This window comes from Rhipicephalus sanguineus, chromosome 5 (genome assembly GCF_013339695.2).
Source record: "Rhipicephalus sanguineus isolate Rsan-2018 chromosome 5, BIME_Rsan_1.4, whole genome shotgun sequence".
NCBI lineage: Eukaryota > Metazoa > Arthropoda > Arachnida > Ixodida > Ixodidae > Rhipicephalus > Rhipicephalus sanguineus.
The window spans coordinates 207,398,849-207,421,377 of record NC_051180.1 but is presented as its reverse complement, the minus strand read 5'-3'; the positions used below and the strand labels follow the sequence as shown (position 1 = coordinate 207,421,377).

General features: G+C 46.7%; 1 protein-coding gene across 1 annotated transcript in view; it reads left to right on the top strand.

The window, feature by feature from the left end:
* LOC119395196 (collagen alpha-1(X) chain) overlaps positions 1–22,529 on the top strand; it is a 205,259-nt gene that overhangs the window by 84,663 nt on the left and 98,067 nt on the right. The window contains exon 2 of the mRNA XM_049416116.1: positions 14,348–14,455. Within this exon, the coding sequence (XP_049272073.1) occupies positions 14,348–14,455 (108 nt within the window). The remainder of the gene's footprint in view (positions 1–14,347; positions 14,456–22,529) is intronic.

The window sequence follows — 22,529 nt, the reverse complement described above, 5'->3', positions numbered from 1 at the left end:
GTCCTCATCGAAGACGACCCCGATATGACTGACCCTTGCATAGTAAGGTCGAATGTTGTTGGCGTGGACAATTTTCACCTTTCCCTCAGATGTTTCAACGCGGTAAGAATGTTCGCGCTCACGTCCAACCACTGTGAATGGGCCTAGCCATTTAGGTGACATCTTACAATTCCGATCATTGTCGAAAACCACAACTTGGTCGCCAACGTTAAAAGCTTTGAGCCTGGTGCTGCGATTATACGCACTGGCGTAACTCTCCTGATGAGTTGCACTCATTAGCTCAGCAATATTAGCGGCAGTCTCGAGCTGCTCCTTAAGTTTCTGTAAATACTTAGCGGGGTTTTCTCTCAATATTGCCGGCACCGGCATTTCTCCCGTCCACGTCCTCTGCAGTATTAGAAGCGGTCCCGTGGGATTCCTTCCATACAATAGACGAAACGGAGCTACTCCGGTTACCTCATGGGGAACTTCCCGATAAGCCCATAAAACGATCAATTTGTCCCAATTCTTGGAGTCTCTCTGAATGACATGATACAACATGTTTTTCAGTACTCGATTCCACCTCTCTACAACTCCATTACTCTCTGGGTGTTCTGGGGTTGAGAATCTTGGTGTGCAGCCTAATTTTTCCAGCATCGTTTGCGTGAGCTGAGATTTAAAATTAGTGCCTTGATCGGAGCAGATCATCTCCGGAACGCCTGTGCGACTGAAGATCTCAATCAGTGCATCACAAGTCGCCTTAGCTGTCGAAGAGCGCAGTGGGACCACCTCTGCCCACCTCGTGCAAAGGTCCACTAAGCACAGCGCGTACTTGTGCCCTCTCGCTGACGGTGTGTCCAGGGGTCCGATTACATCTACATTGACAACTTGGAAAGGGTGTTCTGGTCTAGTGAGCGGAGTTATAGGCACCCTATCCGTGCGACGCCTGTCTGAACGAATTTGACATTCATGGCACGAACGACAATGCTCCAATATCTCCTTCGCCATACCTGGCCAAAAGAAGTTATACCTAATGCGAGCTTTTGTTTTCTTTGGCCCTAGGTGCCCCCCACATAGTGACTCATGGGCTAAGTGCATTACCTCAGTACGCTTATCTTGGGGGACAACAAGCTGACTCACTCGGGTGCCTGCTATTGAGTCGCAGTGGTATAACAGTCCGTCTGAAATGAACATGCCGGATTTCCCACTACGAGCATCATCCCAACATTTCTTTAGCGTAGCGTCACCCAACTGCACTTTGCGGAACTCTTCTCTTTGGCCTAACGACGCCTCCCTTTCTTCACCAATTTGCGCATCTTCCCCGGAAACGTCTTTTTCCTCCAAGGTAAGATTGCAGGCCACCACTTTTGGTTTCTCTACTGCTTGTTCTGCCTCATGAGCAGGCTCGGCCGGTGCTCGACAGGGTGCCAGAGGGCTGCTGGCCTTCAACAAATGTTTCCAATCTTCCTCGGTCAACAAACAATCTGTGCCCTCGACGAGCTCATCAGTTAACGCGCAGAGTAGGTGGACGCTCTGAGGCTGCGTCACCACTCGCGGGCTATTTAATTTTGCCGGCAACGTAGCTAGCCTTGCCTCGATCGTTTTACCAAAAGCAGACACCAATCTTACCGTGCCAGACAGCTCTACTAAACTTCGCGGAAGTAGACTCTCCCAAATGACAGTTTTCTCACTCCCTGTATCCAAAATCGCATCTGCGGATACATCTGCACATGATACAGGAATTAACTGCAGTTTATTTGTGCCTTCGCCCTCGTGTTTCAGAGACTTCACCTTTGCGCTAAGGACGCCATCAGGTATTTGGACCTTCCGCTTTGGCTCGGTAGCCTTCTTCGGGTCGTTCTCCTTATCACTAGCCTTCGGGCACTCTTAGCGAAATGGCCTGAGCCGTGACATAGGTGGCACTTCAGAGCCCCTTTTTCTACTCGTGTCGCCGGCTTTTGCCCCATTTCTACAGCTGGTTGCTCTGAAGCACGCCCTTTCCCTTTCGCTTGTTCGAAAGTTTGGAGCACTTTAGCGATCTCAGTTGGCCTAAGCCATCCCTCGCCTTCCCTTAATCTCACATACTCCAGACCCTCCGTACTTAGTCCCGATTTTATACGGTCAGCAACCACGAGTTCGGTCATCACTTCTACCGTGTCGGCCTCTCTCACTTGGAGGTAGTATGAGAAATAAGTTTTCACGCGGGACGCGAACTGCGCCCACGTCTCTTCCTTCCGCTTTACTGCTCGTTCAAACCTCTGCAGATACTCTGAGCACTGCTGCTTTAACTGCCTCGTAATCTGCACTCTCTTCAGGGTTGAGGTTACGCAGTAGGTAACGAACTCGTTCACTTAGTGCTGGTATAACCAAATGCACGCGACTATCATACGGTACTTGGTAAGTAGCAAACAGTTTTTCTACTTCCTCAAACCATAATGGCACATCCGCGTCACTCGGCAGGCGAGACCCTTTCAGCACTTTTGCACATTGCTGGACAGAATCGAAACACCGTCGCTCCTGATCACACGTCTCCGACCCAGAGTTGGACAACGTGCCATTGAGACGTTCCGCGTTCATTCTAGTTTGCAATAGCTTTTCGTACTCAATCTGGAGATTGAGCCTTTGGATTTCAAGTTCGAGCGTTCTCGTTTCACTTGAATTCGGCAAAACCTGAGATGCCTGCTGCATCGATTCTTGCCTCTAAGTAGGCACTCTCGCCTCAGCTGATTTATCAGAATTTAGACTACCATTATTTGATGGCTCTCGATTCCGATCCATATCCGCCACACTCGTACCCTCATCTCCATTAAACTCCATTGTTTCAGCACCCCCGCGTGTTCTCACCATGTGCTCTACACATAAACTGCCATGCCAACTTGAGAAAGACGTAAGAAATCCTGCTCACCCTTTGCTGAATGCTCTGTCGTTCCTGGATCTCCTCCACGGCGCCGGAGTTGACTGCTGTGGGATCGTCTTGACGTTGCCGCTGGTGGCTGTTGGACGCCTTGCCCCTCGGGTTTTCTCAGCGCTGGTCCAGTGTATGGTGCTGTAGAGCTCGCCGATCCTGTCGACTGCGCCAGTTATGTTTTTCCTTGTTCGTTTTCTCCTTGATGTGGGTTGAAGTCCCGTCAAGGAGATGATCGAGGTCGATGGAGCAGGAGGCAGGTTGGAGGCAATAAAAACTTGAAGGTATATTGTAGCGAAATTTTTACAGTCATATGTACATCTTGCCGAAGCACACTGATGATAACATAAACATGAACAGGATCTTACTCTTCTACTTAACTTTTCTTAAGTTAGAGCCCAAAACACTGCTACTACATACGAAGAACCTAGTCTCACTGTTCGACCACAAAGTGGTTACGGCCCAGACAGAAGTTGCATCGTACGGAGTCTTACTGATCGATCAGTTAAGTGATTACAGCCTAGACTGAAGGGAAACGAATTCCATCCAGTCTTAAGTACCTTGCGGTAAAGGAAAAAAAGGGGGAGGTGGCCACTGGCGGTCCGCCTCGACATTCCCTTATCCAATCCGTTTATCCTCATGTTAAGCCACTCCCTACTGGGCTGTCCCTAATCTCGACAGCAGTGTCTTTACAGTGCAGACAGGCGTTTTGGCACTCTTTCCCATCATGGCTCTCCCTCTCCTTATCCCACGCTCTCAGGGATTCTCGCGGTCGAAACACCTGTATCTTAGCCCTGGTGCATTCACGCCATTTTCCCATACTCATCGAGTTGAACTCGCGGCCAGTCGTTAAACGGTTCCGGGAAAAAAAAGGCGTCTGCGTGACCCTGCCTCCCACGCATTCGACCTTGCATTGTTGTGAAAGCACATGTCGGTCGTTGTTGGGGTCACGCATACTGTCGCCTCGAGCGACGGCATAGAGCAGGGGATGTCCTCCTCATTTTCCCACACATTTGGGCCGCCGACCTCTGAGAACGGTCGCTTGACCGCAACCCATGCTGGCCATCGTGGGATCGAGCTGCTCCCTGCAGTTTGCCTTCCGTTGATAATTGCACAGTCAAAGACCACGCAGAGAGGGAGCCGAGAGAGAAGCTTTGTACGACGTACAGTGCCGCGCCGTCCCGTCTGCAGTTTCGACTTATGAGCGGCAAACATAACAGTTTTGAACTGCACAACAACATTGCTTTTTCCAGGATCTCTCGTCGGAACACGGTGGCATGTCACCATTTCTTCAGCCACTATTGACTCACCTACAGCGTCGCCTATTTTAACGACAAGATCGGTCACATCTTCGTTTTCTGTTTGGACCAGACCCTTTACTTCTAGGATATATCGGCGCGAATACTGGTCGATTTGAACAGTTTTTTTCTGAAGTTGAGCAATGAAAATTTCGTTGCTCTTGCAAGTTTCTCGAAGGCTTGCGTTTTCTTTCATTAAAGCCTCTCTGTCTGTAGACGCGACAACAAGTTTCTTTTTCACCTCCTCAAATTCTGAGTTCACGAACTTTACGCTTTCCTTGAGTTCTTTCAATTCAGCACGAAGCTCACGAATCTCATTTCGGAAATCCCTGTCCGTCGGGGGAGCCATCGGTCCCACGACAAGTGGCGCAACATAAAAAGCGTACTACACTAAATGATAATACGATAGAAAGAAGTAGTTGCGAAATGGTTGCAGCAGCGACAGTTTTTTGGAATTATTGGCAAGTTGGTGAACTAAACCATGTTTAACCAAGCTGCAGAAGAAATTGACGGTGAGTAGGTATGCTAGCTAGCTGTCGCTGTTGCCACGTGGCCGCCTTTGCTTGTCCCTCTGCTTATATAAGCTCCGCCAAGATGACGTCACTCGTCCAACGGTGTTTTCGTCAGCGCTGCGTTTCGCGCTTCCGGTGCACATGCACTTGTCCACTGTCCGCACGCGCTGTACGTCCGACGATCTTGAGGCCTGCAGAACAAATGGACGGTGAGCAGGTATGCCGGCTAGCTATCGCTGCTGCTAAGTCGACTAACTATGGTCAGGCTTGACTATTCTACTCCAGCATCGGCCGGTTCATACTATTAAGCAGCGCGAAAGAAATGGAAGACAAAACGGAAGAACTACACAAGACAAGCGCCCCTTTTGTTTCTCGTTTTTTTCGGCCGGATCCCTACACTACCTACGCACACTGCCCGCCAAAACCGCGTGTCACGCGGTTTTGGCGGGAACGTGTCTCGTGCTAGCTGTTACGTCATGTTGTGATTTTAATCACGTAACTCGCTGTTAAGTGGTTCTTGACAGGAACATATTACGCGACCGGTTATTGCTATTTTAGTCACGTGATTAGCTGTTACGTGGTGTTAGTTACGTGATTTAATTCATTTGACTAGCTGTCACGTGATGTTACGTGATTTTTAGTCACATGAATACGTTACGCGATACAAAGTGATTTTAGTGACGTGCCTATAGCACGTGGTTCTGGCGGAAACATGCCACGTGAGTTGATGTAACGTGGTTTTAGCGGCAACATGTCCCGTGATTAGTTATTACGTAATCTTAGTCACGTGACTAGTTACGTGAGTTTGTACGCGTGACTAGTTGTTGCATTATCTTAGGTGCTTTAGATACGTGACTACCGTTTACATATTTTTGGCAGAACACGTCTGACAGGCTGTTTTATGATGTTGCGTGGTTTTTAGTCACGGGTCTAGATATAACTAGGGCTCCTTGTTTTCGGTTTTATCTGAAAAAATCAAATAAACATTCGCCGGTAAAATTTTTGACAATTCGTTTTTATCCGATAAACTCCGATTTCAAGGGCCAATATGACCTGGACCAACACCAACTCGCCCAACTTTTTATTACACTGGTTCCGTTATTTATCGAAAGGGCAATTGTTTTAGGTGCTCATTGATACATCTTATGCTTTAACCGATTTAAAGTTTACCGCGCGTAGCTGTGTTAGGCGACTTAGCCGTATTGTGCTCCGACTCAGCTTCCTACATGCAGAAGCTTCACAAGGACTTCCACCTCTCCAGCCCCGAATTCAAGGCGCTTCACTTCAAAGATCCGTGCCACCTACTCAACAACGTTCTGGAGGATGGAATCAGGGCGCGCTCGTTTAACGTAGTTCAAGATTTTGTTGTGCACTTTCCTGCCCTGTTGAAGTCGTCGCGGGAGCTGCGCCGTAAGTTTAGTCTTCTGTGCTTGGCCATGGGCATGTCCTTGAAGTCGCTAAAAACCTGTCGGAGCTAACACGAGAAAGATCCAGCCCTGACAGCGTTCAGTTTTCGAACTGATTTTTTTATTATCGCGCTGCACCCGCCACGCGGCCGAATGCCAACTTCTTCCTTGACGAGCGCCGAATTCTGAGGCGCTACAGGGCTCCCCCCCCATAGAACTAGAGCCATAGGAGTCGCCCAGTGAACATGCTTGGATGTGGGCATCCCGACTGAAGATTGAAGCCCCGCGGACGCGAAAGCTGCGATATACGCAGGTTTCAGTCGACCGGCAGCCACGATGTCTTCACGTCCACTGATGTCCAGCGTGAACGTCTTAGGTGTACGATGGAGTACGCGGAATGGGCCATCATAGGCTGGTGTGAGTGGTGGCCGTATTTGGTCACGCCGAACGAAGACGTGACTGCAGTCATGCAGATCCTGGCTGACGAAGACAGACTGGGGTGTCGGTCGGCAGGAATCACAGGAGCAAGGTCCCGAAACGTGGTGCGCATTTCTCGAATATACGTGGAGGCATCGTGAGTGGAAGGTGGCGATGATGGCTCGAAGAATTCTCCTGGAAGACGCAGGGATCTGCGTCTTCCAGGAGATCTGATTGGATGCCCAGAAGTACAAAGGGGAGGTGGTCGAGCTAGGGCGCGCCATTTTCTCTTTCTTGGGAAGCGACAAAGCCAAGGGAACGAAGTGTGAGAAGCTCAAGAGTCTTATTTCATCGCCTGAAGCTGTACACGACTTGCTCGTTAAGATGAGGTTTCTGAAGACCGATTCGTGTGCCGTGCTCTCAATCATTAAGGAACTTGAGGCAGAGCGTACCCAGGCACACCAAGTTTATCCCATACTGGGGGTTCGTTTTCACGCACTCATCAGTCAATGGCGTGATCCAACCGAGGTCTTCGCATCAGATGTCACAAGTCTGTTCGATCTCCTTGACGAGAATGACCGCTTAACGACTGTCGCAGACAATCACAATACTACGCTGCTGTCGCTGAAAAGTGGAGACAGACATCTGAGAAGAACCTGTGCGATCAACTGCAGTACAGTAAATAATTGTTTTGGTATGTGTTCAAATTGTGAATCCATATGTGAAGCATGATCTGCCCTGCGCGTTCCAAACGAATGCGCATATTTTTAAATTAGTGCTTCTTGAAACTGACGACATAAGCCAGCTCCTGATGTTTTTCGCGAACTATCATTGCTATGAAATATGTAATATTGTTGAACCCCTGTCGTTTTGGAGGCTTTACAATGTCCAGTGGCCAGTGCTTTCTCGCTGCTGCGTCTTCTGGCGCTTCCTGTTTCTAGCGCGAACGTTGAAAGGGCATTTTCAAAGCTGAGAGTCGTCAATCAAAATGAGCGCGCTTCGATCACTGACAGCAACCTCACATAGTTTGCTTACGTGTATTAAGCTTTAAGCTAAGGTTGTTACACGTACAAGTACAGGTGTTTCGTGTTCAAGTATTTCGCTTGTGCATTTGTGTTTTTGTGAACTCAAAGCTTCTAGAAAAAATAAAATTTGCTTTGTGCATTTAGTATTCAGATATGAATTTATCTAAAATTTTGGGGTTTTAAGAACAATGCAAAACTCCGAATTTCGGAGAATTGGTGATTTACGAGAAATAAACTCTGATAAACGCCAAGTTTTCGCCAGAAATATAAACTGCGATAAACACCCGCCGATTTTCAAGAAATATAAACACCGAAAACACGGAGCCCTAGATATAACGTGATTTTAGAGACGCGTCTGGATGTTACTTCCTGTTACGGGATCCTAATTACGTGAGTAGTTGTTACGTGCTGTTTCGTGATTTCATTCACGTGACTACTTACGAAATAATACTTGAATTCAGTCACGTGGCTGGTTATTATATCATGTTAGGTGACTTAGACACATGATTAGATCTTACGTGATCTTAGTCAAGTGACATCTTGTTAGGAAATGTTACGTATTTTAGCTATAGGACTAGTTTTACGGGATTTCTTGTCACGCGACTGATTATGTGATTTTAGTCGTGTGACTACTTGTTACGCGATGTTACTTTACTTTTTGGTCTCGTAACATGCTCGCCGATCATAGTGACCGCGTTCCGCGGCCGGGACAATCGGCGCACGTGTTGTGCGAGCGAAGCAGAAGATGAAGAAGGGGACGAAGCGAGCGCGCGCCGGTTGATTTCTATTCGCACTAGCCGGCGCAACGAAAAGCTTTAACAGCTCCGTACTTGTGAAGCACGTTAAAAGGCCTCTCACCAGGATCCGTTGGCTTGGTTTGAAAAAACCTTATAGCAATTTTTTAATACATTATGAAGGTTTTTGCTTGCTTATGTAAACAAGGGCCCAGTAAGGATGTCGAAACGTATTTGTTCTTGTTCCCTGTGAGCAATGTTTGTTTACCCTGAGGAAAACGTATGTTCTGAGCAAGAGGTTCCTTAGAACCCTGGATTACACCTTAAAGGGACACTAAAGGCAAATATTAGGTCGACGTTGATTGTTGAAATAGCGGTCCAGAAACCTCGCAGTGCTACGTTTGTGTCAAGGAAATGCTTATTAAATGCGAAGCATTTCTTAGCGAACCTCAGGCACTTTTGGCGTTTCTATCTACGTATCTATCTATCTATCTATCTATCTAGCCGCCTACGTCTGGGAGCTCTCCTGGTCGTCTCCACAGGTTGTAATATACCAAAATTCGCACAACAGAGGATCAGTTCATGAAGAACATGATTCACTGGTCATGACATGAATAACGCAAAATACCTGTCGCGTACGTCATGAAACCCTTTCTCTCAGTCACGTGTGGCACATACCCGTATACCAGAGTTTATGTTATGCGGGTATGTGCCACAGGTGATACAAAATCTCAACCAACACAGTAAACGCGAACACACACATTGAAACGCAAAGAAAGTGATGATAATAATAATCGTTGGGGCTTTAATTTTGACCATCTAGTATTCTTTAACGTGCACCGAAATCGCACAGTACACGGGCACCTAGCATCCATCGAAATGCGACCGCTGAGGCCGGGATCGAACCCGTGACCTTCGGGTTAGCAGCCGAGCACAGTAACCGCTACACCACCGTTGCGGACGCAAGAAAAGTGATGAAGCTGAGGACATACCACCCCTGGAAGACGCTCAACTAACATGCACTCGTTCACGTGCTCCGCAACGTGGACCACGTCGATTACGCATAAACCGTGGTCAATGCCTCCTACAATAAAATCTGCCGAGAGAACCAGGCCTCTCATCATTACGGGTGACTTCAACATTGATTTATCAAGACCAACAGCACCTGGTCTTTATACTGCGTGAAAGATGCCTTGAACGTGGACAGGGCATCAAAAGACCTCGCTGCCACGTGCAGGACAGGAGGCGTCATAGATCATTTTATCGTAGGCATCCAGGATTTACACCAGCTGTGCTATACCTCGCACTTCACTACACTTAGACCCCTCGTAGCCGCGATCACGAACGGATCCGATTAACAAGTTTGGTCCAGCTGCTGGTGCTGACTGATCACGGTGATGATGACCTTGTTCAAGAACTGTCAAGAACCACTTCTACACATACACACGGGTTCGTGAAACGTGCGTGCGTTTTCAGTCATAACGGACAAGTATAAGCATAACAACTGTAACAACTGCAACTGTGACTGTAACGTACGTGCAGTGCGCCTGCGTGTGCCACTCGGCTGTGTGTATATCCAGGGGAACTTTCGTGAATGAAGCTTAGTTGCGAGTAACGCCTGTACTGTGCATTTGTATTTCTTCTTTGTGCTGTTTGGATTCGCGCTATCCTGTATTGAAGAATGTAAGCTTACCGCGTCTGGTGATGCTAACACCTATGTTGCTGTTGGCCTCGTTACGTAACTGTAAACAACTGGTTATATAATACATATGCAACTCTTCAGCACATGAGTGTGTTTATGTCACTTCCACATTTATCTCGCGTCATTCCGTAACGTTTCGCTCAACATGAAAAATTATGCCACAGTCACCATCCGGCGCATGCTTCGCATAACATCGATACCCACGGTACGTGGGATCTGCCGAATTTTTTGAAATAAAATCACGTTTTCTTGGTCCTCATCGCGTTAGCGCACTTTAAATCACCCGCCTGAAAGCGGTCTTTCTGATGTGAATGTTGTCGTGCCCAACGTTGCCCGCCTTTACTGCGCGGCGGCGTGCACCGGCGGCGTGCACCATTCGGGCATCCGCCAACATCACATGCATGCGGGATTTTGTCGAACTTGGATCTGGGGTCGATGACTGCACCATGAAGGCCTAAGAAGAACATACCAACGATGACATCTCGGGAGCAATGCTGTAGGACTACGAAGCTTGCGCGATAAATCCGGTTGTTAATGGAGACCCTCGCTGGGCAGATTCCTGCCGGCGTTACTAGGTGACCTCCAGCTGTCCGGATTCCGGGGCCTTCCCAGGCGGTCTTGACTTATTTCAACTTCGTCACGAACGGTGTACTCATGACAGAATAGTCGGCTCCAGTATCGACGAGAGCGGTGACGTTGTGGCCGTCGATGCGAACGTCGAGGTCACTAGTTCGTCGCCTACCGTTTCTGTTTGGTCGCGGCGTCGGATCATGGCTACGTCGGCTTGTTCAGCTGCTTCGACGTTGCGTCGTCAAGTCTTCTTCGGGCCGTGAAGTTTCGACGATAGGGCTTCGTTCAGCCAGGGCGTGTTCATTAGATTTCGTTGCGGCATTGTCGTCGTCGGCGGAGGGTCTTCGGTATTTCTTCGTACAGCAACCGCACATCCATCGGTTGCTGCTCTTAGTTTTCCGCATACGGGCTGGGTGACCGGCCCCGGGTTGGGCCAGTGATGGTCGGCGTAGGGGACGCGACGCCGCTGTGGACGCGGCGCCTCGATCGCGAACCCACGCAGTCCCATCTGTTGGTACTGGCAGTGGCAGTAGCTGTGGCCGGCTTCTCCGCAGTGGCAGCAGAGTGGACGGTGGTCGGGGGCGCGCCAGATGTCGGTCTTTCACGGAGCATAGCGGTGACCGATAGGTGGGCGGTATGGCGTCGGCAGTGGCGTGTGGCGACGGAAATGCGGTGGTGCAGCGTCCTGACGCGGGCGAGGAGGAGTGTTGCGGCGGACTACAGCGGCGTAGCTGATCCCTTGTGGCCAAGGCTTCACTTGTTGAGGTGCCCCCAGAGATTGCTGCATTTCCTGGTGTACGACGTCAGCAATTGAGTCTACTTCAGGCTGCGAGGACGCCTACAATTTTCGCAGCTCCTCTCGTACGAACACTCTGATCGTGTCTAGCAGGTCATCGGATTGCAGCGCTTGAACCTCACCGTAGTTCGTTGTGGGAATCCGGCGGTTCTACTGCTTCGTACGCATTTCGAGCACCTTTTCGATTGTTGTGGCCTCCGAGACGAATTCCGCGACCGTCTTAGGTGGGTTACGAACAACGCCGCAAACAGTTCCTGCTTGACTCCTCGCATTAGGAAGCGGATCTTTTTGTCCTCGGACATAGCGGGGTCAGCATGGCGAAAAAGCCGGACCATTTCTTTAGTGTACATGCCGATGTTCTCGTTCGGCAGCTGTACACAAGTCTGTGCCAGCGTTTCGGCTCTTTCTTTCCGGACGACGCTCGTGAAGGTGTCCAGGAAAGCGGCGCGAAAAAGGTCCCAGGTTGGGAGCGTCGCCTCTCGAACAATGTTCGAGCGGCCTCTTCCAAGGCGAAGTACATGTGCCGTAGCTTCTCGGGATCAGTCTAGTTGTTGAAAAGAGCGGCGCGGTCGTACCTTTCAAGCCAACTTTCCGGGTCTTCGAGCGGTGACCCGCGGAAGGTAGGTGGTTCCCTTGGCTGATGTAGCAGCACAGGTGCAGGCGCCGTGGGTCCTGTCACAGTCGCTGATGTGGGAGTCATGGTCGGGGTCTTCCTGGTCTTGTCGTACTCCGGTGGTAGACCTTGTTGTCTACGGCTAAATCGCTGGTCCTAGTTGGCTTCTATGTCTTCTCCGCGACGTGGGCTGGGTTCACGTCCTGACGGGGGCGTCCGGAACATGGACGAACAGCACTCCCACCAGATGTCATATGGTCGTGACGTCGATGAAGACAGCAGTCGTCGTTTTGAAGCTGAAACTCTTTATTTGGCCGAACTTGTGGCCGAGAAATGAAAACTCAAGCTACAGCGATACACGCTGTACACTGATATCGGCGAACAGGGCGTCGGTCGTCGATAAAACTGACAAGCGATGAAGCGTGTCGGCATTTATACATGTGCCATCGAATATTCCAGCGTTATCGCTGGCTGTCGCGCAAGCTCTAGAATAAGCTCGAGTGTTCGCGTCTTGCGCGCAAACTTAACAAAACGATCTACAATAATCGCTAAGTTTCTCGAACAATGAGGCGCGGTTTGCGCTTAGCGTTGCTGACAGTCTTTGTGGGCGAAAACCGAATGCAGCAAAAGTGATAATAAGAAACGCACGTGGTAATATTGCATACAATCAAATAATAATAATTAACATGCATTGTTAATTAAGCATAACAATATAAAGTACAAGTTGATTGTATCAAATTATGATCTATTATTTATCGTATCACTACAAATTGCAATACCATCATGTCAAACACGAGCTTCCACACTGACATCTGGCCGCATAAGTTTAACATATATAGTTCGATCCGTTGTTATTGATTATTACTATTACGAACTTCCTGTATGTAAGAGGGAGAATTGGCATCACATCTGCTCACTTTTCCGTCATTTCAGCGACAGGCAATCTTGTCACCCCTGTAGGGCGTCTTTTCGATAGTATAGAATGAGAAAAACCCTGCGGGGAAAAAAATCCACGCACTGTAATCACAGCAAATTGCAAACACTTAGAATGGTTGTCCTAGTGCATCTGCCACTAGAGTTCAAATTGCGAATAATTATTTGTTGCGCTTTAATTTACTTTTAAACAATCACCCCGTGCACTTTCGATGGAGGCACAAAAGTACCTCGGGAAAAAACTCCTGCCGGCGGATTAAAACTAATCGCGATGTACAGCATAAGAACGTTGTCGGCGTTATCTTGAGTGCATTGCTTAGTAATCATTTTTTTAAAGATTGCTCCCCGTAAAGTTACGCCGAGCGCATGCCCTTGGGGTCAACTTTGCCGCATTATTCGGCGTCCCAGAAAGCTGGACATGAATATATGCGGTATGTAGCGCCGTGAAACGGCACTTCTGAGTGTGCGTGAATGTGTGCGCGAAAGGCCAACAGCGCAAGCGCGAGGAGCCACGTGACTTTTCTTCGTGCACTTCAAAGGAAATGAAAGTTCAGTTGTTTGGGACGCGAGTGGCTTACTTCGCTTGCGCGACCTGCTCGCCCAGCTCGGCCTAGCAGTGCGTTCCAGCAGGTATAAACAAACTGGGGAAACATCAAGACACCGGCATAACATGTAGAACATCCCTCCTCCCAGATCATACAACGCTTGTTTTAGGTTCAGTTTCTTTCAGCGGGCGATCAGTGAGTGGAACAGGCTGCGGAATTCCGCTGTCTTATCGGAATGTGTACCTTCTTTCTTAAAAACCTAAATCACGTCGTGTTTAAAGATATATAGTTCATTTTATGCCTATTTTGTGTGCCCAAGAGCAATGTACTTTGGCTATTCTTGTCATTCATTGTTATGTATAATAGTTGTTTGTATAGGGAGTACCTATTTCTGTGTATGCGTGTTTGTTTTTCCACCCCTGTTATAGCCCAAATGGGGCTGACTATAATAAAATGAAAAGGAAAATGGAATTAAATAATGGCCAAGCACCAAGTTGCCCAACACACAATGTTTGCATTATCATTGAGGCACTAAATATACCAGGCAGAGCATGTGCTTTTTGTCGTTTGCGTTATTATTTCATAATTCTTTTTAGTGCACGTGTAAAGCAGCAAACGCAGATTTTCAGTGAAACCTCACCTGCATGTCCCAAATGTGTGCTTTTCCGCAGTATGAGGCGTTTCTGTCACGCATGACACTTACAAGCTAAAGAATTAATCAAGTAGCTTGTAAAAAAGTAATTGCAAACTCCTGAGATTTTTTGCTTCTACTCGCATTTTTCGACACGCACATAATCTTGAGATGCATCCTATAACACAGCCTGCGGTCATAGAATTTTGTCCCAAATCAGATTAGCTGCGTGAGCTGGCGTAATGTCCCAGTTTTGTCATGTATTGCTCTGTTGGGCACAGGGCCTGCCTGGCAAGGAAGGTCCGCCTGGCATCCAAGGACGGCCTGGTGACAAGGGACCAGTTGGGCTGCCCGGACAGCCTGGACCACCGGGCATCCAAGGTTTGCAGGTAGTGTCCGCCCCCTTATACTGTGCCTAATTTTTTGCAGATGCAGTGCAATATGTTTTGCATCAAGTTGAAGTTATAAGAGAGTTCTATGCGTTCTGTTATACAAAGCAAGCCCTGAAGTGACAATGCGACATATCTGCTTTATTAACAAGTGGGTCCATTTATTTGTAATTTGAAATCTTTCTAAGGCCTGCGACTGCATTTTGTACCATTGAATTGGTAAGTTAATAGTTTAATTAGAGTTTATTGCATCTGACCGCTTTTATCGTTTTATTGAGGGGTCGTGAACTACCGCTTGGGTTGGCGAGAAAGGCTTTTGATGTAGCGCGTAAGGAAACACATACACGAGAAGGAACAAGGAACACCACACAGCGCTACTAGCAACAATGTCTTTATTTTCAAGAACCAGACCGCCTATATACCACCAAAATTAGGCAGACAGCCGAACACGTGGGATCACTCAAATAATGCGTAAAAACCCGCTTCACCCGAGAAAAATCATGACAGGGGAAAACTGTAAATCACCGCTTGCGCAAAAATCCCAACTCTTTAGGTGACAATGTTATCGATGGCTTGCTCACACACAACTGACCAAGCGCATCGATAAGCTCGGCTTCGACTATAAGACGGGTGATCTCTTTTTTATCTTGACCAACAAGGACGGTGTTATGAAACAATGGTCGGCAACCGCACGCATGAACGTGGAGTACTAGAAACCCATCAGGAGCCACTCTATTCGATTTGTAATGGTACTTAGAATAACAGAGAGCTGAGCTAGTTGGTAAGTATTCATTCTAAAAATACAGGGCGTGCAAACACGGACACAAGAAAGAAGTCAGGACAGCAATAACGCCGACTAACAACTGAAGAGACGCACAACGGCTGAAAAGAAAGAAGGCACGAAAACTTATCTGCGCATGCCCATGCAACAGGCGAACCTATCAATCCGGCACGCGTGGCGGTCTACGTGGAAGATAACTGTTAAGGCATTTGATTTCATCTTTATGCAAGTTAATCGACGGTTGGCTCACGCATGCGCTACCACTATTCTCGATATGCCATGCTTCAATCATCAGTCGCGTTTCTTCATTTCTATGCCGGTTTTTCGTCAAAGCACTCGAAAGTTGTAAAAAAACGGCATCGCCATGTCTTGCGTTAAGTCAGCCCTCACCAAGTCGTGTGAGCACAAAATGAGTGATAGCTTTAACGCACAGGTTACACATCTTTTAGATGTAGGGTATCCTCGTGATGCAGTGGCCACGGTCGCTGAAAGTTTAAAGAAGTCTATTGTGTTAAGTCCGAGCATGGTTGCAGAAAGCGATAGGAAAAAACGTGTCGTAGGTATACCGTACATTCATCGCGTATCTCACAGGCTAAAGAAAGTAGGAACTAGACACGGCGTTAATGTTGTTTTCACGGCTGTCAATAAGCTAGGTAAGATTTGTGCCGCTGTGCAGAGGAAGAATGAGGGAGTAACAGACAAGAAGCGGACCGATATTTGTTTCGTAAAACACACCAAAAATTCACTGATTGCCCTACGAGTGTGGTGTATAAGATCCCTTGCAGCTGCGGCCGCTTCTACGTAGGACAGACGGGCCGATGCATCAACCAGAGATTGTTGGAACATAAGAGATCGCTAACAGGAGGCTCACCTTCTAATCTATCTTTACATTGTCGAGATTGTAAGTGCACGCCAAAATTTGATGAATGCGCAGTGTTGTATCGGCATAGAAATGAAGAAACTCGCCTGATGATTGAAGCATGGCATATCGAGAATAGTCGTAGCGCATGCGTGAGCGAACCGCCGATTAACTTGCATAAAGATGAAATCAAATGCCTTAACAGTTATCTTCCACGTAGACCGCCACGCGTGCCGGATTGATAGGTTCGCCTGTTGCATCGCTTGCGGCCTGAATGTCCAACGAGACGGAATGTACAACGAGACTGAATGTCCAATAGTGGACATTCAGTCTCGTTGGACATTTCGTCTCGTTGGACATTCCGTGTCGGTTGGACATTCAGTCTCGTTGGACATACAGTCTCGTTAGACATTCCGTCTCGGTTGGACATTCAGTCTCGTAGGACATTCAGTCTCGGTTGGGCATTCCGTCTCGTTGGACATTGCGTCCCGGTCACAAATTTCACTTTTCCGTTTTCGTTCCACACATCCCAATATTTGCTGTGAAAATTTTACGAATGTGCCGTAACATTTGCGACGTGCGTGAAAATTCGTTTCGTCTTGATAGGACGTTGCGCTGAGACTGCGTATTACGCACGGCGCGTAATACTGCTCGATACTCAGTCTTGTACAAATGGCAGATATATATATATATATATATATATATATATATATAGAGAGAGAGAGAGAGAGAGAGAGAGAGAGAGAGAGAGAGAGAAAGCGCAAAGACACGAGGGAATAAAATAAAGACACAAGACGCAAAAAAGAAGTATTTAAAAATAAGAGAAAAATATTTAAAGAACTCCCTTTTGCACCCGTTTGCTCGTGTTCATATAACTTCATGCCTTTTCAGTCAATCGAGTTGAAAGGTTGCGCTTTTCATGCTTTTGTTACGTGCGTCCTCCCTAAAAAAATGTACCTGTAACTTTAGCAGAGTTTAACAATTATGCAAAACCAAATAGCCCGGTACCTCACCTTGTTGAGTAATCGATTAGCTTTCAGTTTTTTCTCCGTAATCCGTTAGTTTTTTTTTTTTTAAAGTAATTGTAATCGCTAGCGCTCTTTCACTGTAATGCGTACAAGTCTGTTCCCGACCCAGTTTTTTTTTTCACTTGAGCTTCACAGCACTAATATCGACGTCATTGGAAGAGCAATAGAAAAGCTCGTGTTCAGGCCGGTTCTGAAAGGTCCTCAAATGATTTTAAACATTATAAAAACGGTTTTATTGTCGCCAACGATTACCTGTATGATATGTGTTGTAATGAAAAGTTATTCACGCGAAGCATTTTGCAGAACGCGAGCAAGATTGGCTACTTCGGCAATAAGCTCAGAAAAAATGAGCAGTTCGTGGCGGATGGCCTGATGCTCTCTTGACTGGCCCGGTGCAGCGGAGCTGTAGGTCACCGCTCATTGCACGTCACTCTAATGTGGTGTGACGTCACTAAATCTTTCGTTACGCTTCCTACACAGTGACGTCGGTGTCAGTCGCGCTAGCGATGGGTCTCGATCGCGAGAGTGAGCATTTACACAGACTTTGGAAGTGATTTAAACTATATTGTAAACGTTTGCTGCGTGCAGTACTTCGTGCTGAGCGTCCTTGCTTGCAGAGAAAGCCTACAGCAGGCTTTTTATAGCCTCAAAATTTGGTGACACCACCCCTTTAATGGCATGGTCTTTCCTAGACAGGGCTGCAGTTCTCTTGTAGCCGAAATGCCATGACATGTTTCCATCAAGGTAGTCAAAAGTAAAACTGATATCCCACACTCAGTATGCTTCATAATCATTTCGTGGTTCTGGCGCGTAAAACCCAAGAATTTAATTTTAAAGGAAAATTTCCTCCCTTCGACCCGCATTCTTTAAGAGGAAAGAAGAATTGTTCTAGGGGCTCGTAGAAAGCCAACAATCAAGCCAAGGAAAGCATAGGTACGTTATTTGTTGGTGTTTTTTAACTGTAGTGTAACGAATATGACCTAAATTGAAAGGACTTAAATGAATTAGAAACCATCTTCAGCGCTAGCAGACAAAAACGAAGGAGAGACGACACCACAATGTGGTGTCGTCTCTCCTTCGTCCTTGTCTGCTAGCGCTGAAGATGGTTTCTAATTCAGTATACCAACAAGCCCAAAAGATGGCAATCCTAAAAGGACTTAAATGGCACGAAAAAGCACACTTTCGTTCGGTGGGATTCGAACCCACAACTTTCGCATTACGCGTCTGATGCTCTAACAATTAAGCTACGACGGAGGGCGCTCCCTCGTCCACTTTGTTGGGTATTTACGTGAGCTTGATCCCTGGGAGTGTTACCAAGCGCAAATCGTCGCTGTAATTATAAGGTTGCGGGTTCGGATCCCACAGATGGAAAGGGTGTTTTTTCGTCTACTTGGATTCCTTTGAATATGGGTTATACGTATTACATCGCAGTTAAAAAAAAAGCAACAAATAATGTCCCCAATGTTTTATTTGGCTTAATTGGCTGTTGGTTTTCTAACAAATAACTGAGTCTCTCGAACTATTCTTCTTTCGCACTTTCATAGCAAGGGCTTCGTCCTGCCTCGTGACGCTTTCTGCCAAAAATAGTGTTTCACACTCGCCGCCTTAGCTACGAGTGGCGCTGGTAACACTCTCAGGGACTAAACGCACATAGATACCGCACAAAGTGGACGAGGGAGCGGCCTCTCTCGTAATCTTTTAAGGGGCTGTGATGTCCGATTTATGACAGAGATAAACAGTAACAGCGAAGTATGCAAACAAACAAAATAAAGCAATAAAGTAACATATTCAACATACATATGAAAACTAAAAATACAAAATAGAAATAAAACTAACAAAACTTGAAATTATGATAAATGCAGTAAAGCGAATACGGAAACAAAAATACGACGCCCGACGCCACAGACAGTCAATATTTGCAAAACACACACAAAAAAATGCGATCTTCCGTTAGGCTATCTTAACCCAATGAATGAGTTGTCTGAGAAATTTCAAACGAGCGCACGTTTATCTCTTCTAAATTGGACATTCCGTCTCGTTGGACATTGAGACTCGTTCGACATTCCGTCTCGGTTGTACATTCTGTCTCGTTGGACATTCCGTCTCGGTTGGACATTCAGTCTCGTTGGACATTCAATCTCGATGGACATTCCGTCTCGGTTGGACATTCCGTCTCGTTGGACATCCAGTCTCGCCGGTCACGTGACCCATTGGACATTCAGTCTCGTTGTACATTCCGTCTCGTTGGACATTCAGGCTCTGCGCTTGCGGCCTGAATGTCCAACGAGACGGAATGCCCAATAGTGGACATTCATGCTCGTTGGGCATTTCGTCTCGTTGGACATTCCGTCTCGGTTGGACATTTCTTCTCGTTGGACATGCCGTCTCGTTGGACATTCGGTCTCGGTCGAAAAATTTAAATGAGTCGCCAGTCGGAGGAACCGAATTGTACGTAATAGATTACATGTAAGCCGGCAAAGTAGCCACAATATTGTGGGCAACGAGTTTGCATACTTTGATACACCAGTTTCTGTTGAGCGCTCTGTTCTAGGATTTATTTAGTGGTGCCACCCCTTTCGTCGGTGGGATCCAAACGCACACTTTCAAATTACGCGTCTGATGCTCTAAAAATTGAGCTACGACGGAGGACGCTCCCTCGTCCACACCGTTGGGTATTTATGTGCGTTTCATCCCTCGGAGTGTTAGCCAGCGCAACTCGTAGCCGTATTTGTAAGGCTGCGAGTTTGGATCCCACTGACGGAAAGGGTGTTCTTTCGTCCATTTTATTGCTTTCAATTTGGGTTATAGTATCAATAGAGTAGAGTTACAGACAACAAATAATGTTCCTCTGCTTCGCTTTTGTTTGACTTATTGGCTGTTGTTTTTTTTAACAAAGAATAGAGCCCCTCGAACAATTCCCCTTATTTCGCACTTTCATAGCGAGGGCTTCGTTCTGGCAGACGTGATGCAGCATGTGAGGGTTTATTTAACCGAAATAAAATAACATACGAAATATACATCTGAAAACTAAATATAGGAAAGAAAAATAAATGAAACAAAAGTTGAAGTTATGATAAATGCAGTAAAGAAAATTAATAAGGGAACAAGAATACGATGCTGGCTTTCCTGTCTCAACCCTATCGTCCATTTCGCTGAGGTTGCTAAAATCATTAAAACTGTCCGACTCTCGAACGGGTCAGCGCACCAACGCCACCAAAAAGCCAAAGAATGTTGCCGTGATCCCATATGTCCATGGGCTCTCGCATAGGCTCAAGAAGATTACTAAGGGCTATGACGTAAATGTTGTTTTTTCTGCTCGAGGTAAGGTTGGAAAAGCATGTGCTGCGATATATAGGAAGAAGAATGGCCAGTCACGGAGAAATTTGTGCTCCTTCAATCATCGCACCCGTTTTGTATCATGTGCGGTAGTGTATGACATCCCGCTCACTTGTGGAAAGAAATATATTGGACAGACGGGTGCCTGCCTTAACGATAGACTACGCCAGTACAATAACACTTTAAAAGGCACGCCTACTTCACATTTGTCTGCTCATTGTCGTTCTTTTGGCTGTAAGCCGTTGTTTAATCGCACGCATGTCATCTTCAGCCACGTTGACCAAAGCTCTCGTGAAATCACAGAAGCTTTTCACGTTAGGTACAACCTGATGTTTGCATTTCCACCCCATCTATCTGCCTTCATGATTGCGAATTTAGCCTGCTTGAAAGAAGTGACAATTCTCTGTAATGCGATGATGCGCGCGCAGTCGGATTACGTGTATTTATTCCTTCCTGCTCAATAAACCCAACAGTTGTCAGTCAGCGCCTGTCCTGTGTAGTCCCCCTTCTCGTATCTTCGTCTTTTTGCGCTGTTTAAACAATGAAGAATACGATGCCCGGCGCCACAGTGAACATTTACAAAACACAAAGACGCTTCTTAACGCAATGAATCTTAACGCAATGAATCAGTTTTCTGGCAAATTTCGAACTAGGACAAGTTCTTCTCTTCTAAATTGAACATTCCGTCTTGTTTGTCATTCCGTCTCGGTTGGACATTCAGACTCGTTGGACATTCAGTCTCGTTGGACATTCCGTCTTGGTTGGACATTCAGACTCGTTGGACATTTAGTCTCGTTGGAGATTCCGTCTCGGTTCGACATTCCGTCTCTTGGACATTCAGTCTCGCCGGTCACGTGACCCATTGGACATTCCGTCTCGTTGTACATTCCATCTCGTTGGACATTCAGGCTCTGAATCCTGTTGCATGGGCATGCGCAGTTAAGTTTTCGTGCCTTCTTTCTTTTCAGCCGTTGTGCGTCTCTTCAGTTGTTAGTCGGCGTTTGTGGTGTCCTGACTTCTTTCTTGTGTCCGTGTTTGCAAGCCCTTTCTTTTTAGAATGAATAAGATGTACACTCTTAATCGCTCATTGACACATCTGCTGGTTTGGCCGACGTATTGCTTCCCACAAGAGAGCGGAACACGATAAATTACAAAACACTTGCAATCAACAAATTTGTTTGCATGCTTTTTGTGCAACCAACTTTTTCTGCTGTAACTGGATTTTTCATGTCGCAGAGTTTCCCGAGCTTATCGGGCACTGAAAAGACTGCCCTAATATTATCGCGAAATACCACCTTCTTGAGTTTATGTGACAGCTAGTGGACATAGGGGATTACAGCAGTGCGTCTCGTTTTTGTCTCGTTTTTACACTGGCTTGAAGTTCTGCGACTTCTTCTCAAGTGTTTCTCTGCCACAGACACTAAAACATGATCTGGATAGCCAGATTCTTTCAGGCGTGAAATCTGGTTCTCGAAGCTATGCTTCGTTAGGTGGCCACAAGATTTGTTCAAAGCGTTGCTGAGGCACATCGTCGCGATACCTCTCTTGGTTAGTTTCGAATCATTCGAATGAAATGAGAGTAAAGCTGTTTGAGCACGCGGTTCGTAGCTCCAGCATAGCTGGTTGTCAGAACAAACGAGACTTAAGGCTAAAAACCCTCGCTCCTCGCTCGGCCATTCAACTGTCACATCTAGGGGATCAAGACGTTCGCGAAACACATCCAACACATTGGAACTCTCACTTTCAAAAATTTTCCACGGGCTGTCAATACAAATATTAAAATCATCTACATAACGGAACACTTTCTTAACATTTGTCCCCTCGATACGATCTGCCACACAACGGTCAAGTTCCGCTAGGAAGAGATTGCTTAACACAGGCACTATACATGAGCCTATACAAATACCCTTTATTTTGTAAAAGTATCTCATTGTTCTATTTAATGAATTTCGAAGTCAGATAAAATTGTAAGAAGGTAATAAATCATCAGCAGATACGCCGACTCAGTAGAGAACTTGACCACACCGAATTCATCAGTGCTGGTTTGAACACATTCTAGCAATTGCGCAT